The sequence below is a fragment of the Labrus bergylta genome, chromosome 2 (genome assembly GCF_963930695.1).
Source record: "Labrus bergylta chromosome 2, fLabBer1.1, whole genome shotgun sequence".
Classification (NCBI taxonomy): domain Eukaryota; kingdom Metazoa; phylum Chordata; class Actinopteri; order Labriformes; family Labridae; genus Labrus; species Labrus bergylta.
In genome coordinates, this window is record NC_089196.1 from 35,563,232 (window position 1) to 35,565,731 (window position 2,500).

General features: G+C 48.8%; 1 protein-coding gene across 1 annotated transcript in view; it reads left to right on the forward strand.

Moving 5' to 3' along the window:
• Window positions 1-2,500, forward strand: part of fras1 (Fraser extracellular matrix complex subunit 1) — a 77,920-nt gene that overhangs the window by 47,096 nt on the left and 28,324 nt on the right. The window contains 2 exon segments of the mRNA XM_065951763.1: window positions 368-500; window positions 832-1,019. Coding sequence (XP_065807835.1) covers window positions 368-500; window positions 832-1,019 — 321 coding nt within the window.

Here is a 2,500-nt window from a genome sequence, read left to right on the forward strand (position 1 = left end):
GTACACACTTAGACACACACCTGTACACACTTAGACACACACACCTGTACACACACATATACACACCTGTTCACACTTAGACACACACCTGTACACACACACCTGGACACACTTAGAAATACACATAAACACACACCTGTACATACATACACACACACTTGAACACACACACACACACACCTGTACACACACCTGTACACACGCATTCACACACACCTGTACACACTTAGACACACCGGTACCACCGTCACCGACAGGAAGTGACCAACGTGTATTTATTTTGAAAATCTGATTTAATTATGTGAACCTGAAACTGTGTGGAACCAGACCTCACAACAACACCACTCTTCATTCTGCTCCTGTTCAGGTGGAGGTCGGAGGCCGAGTGCAGCTCTCCACCAATCACATCACGGTGTCTGACCTGGACACGCCCAGGAAGGACCTGCTGGTGTGGCTGGTCAGTCCTCCGAAGTACGGCTTCATCGAGAACACGAGGCGAGGTGAGCAGAGCACGCACTCTGTGTGTGTGTGTGTGTGCGTGCGTGCGTGCGTGCGTGCGTGCGTGCGTGCGTGCGTGCGTGCGTGCGTGCGTGTGTGTGTGTGTGTGAGATCGTCACTGTTAGCCTAACCCGTGAGGTCGTCACTGTTAGCCTAACCCGTGAGGTCGTCACTGTTAGCCTAACCCGTGAGGTCGTCACTGTTAGCCTAACCCGTGAGGTCGTCACTGTTAGCCTAACCCGTGAGGTCGCAGAGATGACTGACCTTCAGAAGTTCTGTGAAAAATAAAAGCATCATTTAAAGAAGGATAAAGCTCTTTGTCCTCCCGTCCAGCAGGGGGCTCTGTGGGCGGCTCGCGGGTCGTCACCCCTGACGTCCCGTTCTCCATGGACGACCTGACGTCTGACCACATCTTCTACGTTCAGGACGGTAAAGCTCGGGTCCAACAGGACGCGTTCAGCTTCTACATCAGTGACGGACACAGTCAGACCGAGGCCTTCAGCGTGGAGGTGGACATCCAGGTGAGTGATGTCACACACTGTTAGGTAACGTCCAGGTGAGTGATGTCACACACTGTTAGTTTACATCCAGGTGAGTGATGTCACACACTGTTAGGTTACATCCAGGTGAGTGATGTCACACACTGTTAGGTTACATCCAGGTGAGTGATGTCACACACTGGTGAGTGATGTCACACACTGTTAGGTAACATCCAGGTGAGTGATGTCACACACTGTTAGGTAACATCCAGGTGAGTGATGTCACACACTGTTAGGTAACATCCAGGTGAGTGATGTCACACACTGGTGAGTGATGTCACACACTGTTAGGTAACGTCCAGGTGAGTGATGTCACACACTGGTGAGTGATGTCACACACTGTTAGGTAACGTCCAGGTGAGTGATGTCACACACTGTTAGTTTACATCCAGGTGAGTGATGTCACACACTGTTAGGTAACATCCAGGTGAGTGATGTCACACACTGGTGAGTGATGTCACACACTGTTAGGTAACATCCAGGTGAGTGATGTCACACACTGGTGAGTGATGTCACACACTGTTAGGTAACATCCAGGTGAGTGATGTCACACACTGTTAAGTAACATCCAGGTGAGTGATGTCACACACTGTTAGGTTACATCCAGGTGAATGATGTCACACACTGTTAGGTTACATCCAGGTGAGTGATGTCACACACTGTTAGGTAACATCCAGGTGAATGATGTCACACACTGTTAGGTTACATCCAGGTGAGTGATGTCACAAACTGTTAGGTAACGTCCAGGTGAGTGATGTCACACACTGGTGAGTGATGTCACACACTGTTAGGTTACATCCAGGTGAGTGATGTCACACGCTGTTAGTTTACATCCAGGTGAGTGATGTCACACACTGTTAGTTTACATCCAGGTGAGTGATGTCACACACTGGTGAGTGATGTCACACACTGTTAGTTTACATCCAGGTGAGTGATGTCACACACTGGTGAGTGATGTCACACACTGTTAGTTTACATCCAGGTGAGTGATGTCACACACTGTTAGGTAACGTCCAGGTGAGTGATGTCACACACTGGTGAGTGATGTCACACACTGTTAGGTAACATCCAGGTGAGTGATGTCACACACTGTTAGGTAACATCCAGGTGAGTGATGTCACACACTGGTGAATGATGTCACACACTGTTAGGTTACATCCAGGTGAGTGATGTCACAAACTGTTAGGTAACGTCCAGGTGAGTGATGTCACACACTGGTGAGTGATGTCACACACTGTTAGGTTACATCCAGGTGAGTGATGTCACACACTGTTAGTTTACATCCAGGTGAGTGATGTCACACACTGTTAGGTTACATCCAGGTGAGTGATGTCACAAACTGTTAGGTAACGTCCAGGTGAGTGATGTCACACACTGGTGAATGATGTCACACACTGTTAGGTTACATCCAGGTGAGTGATGTCACAAACTGTTAGGTAACGTCCAGGTGAGTGATGTCACAC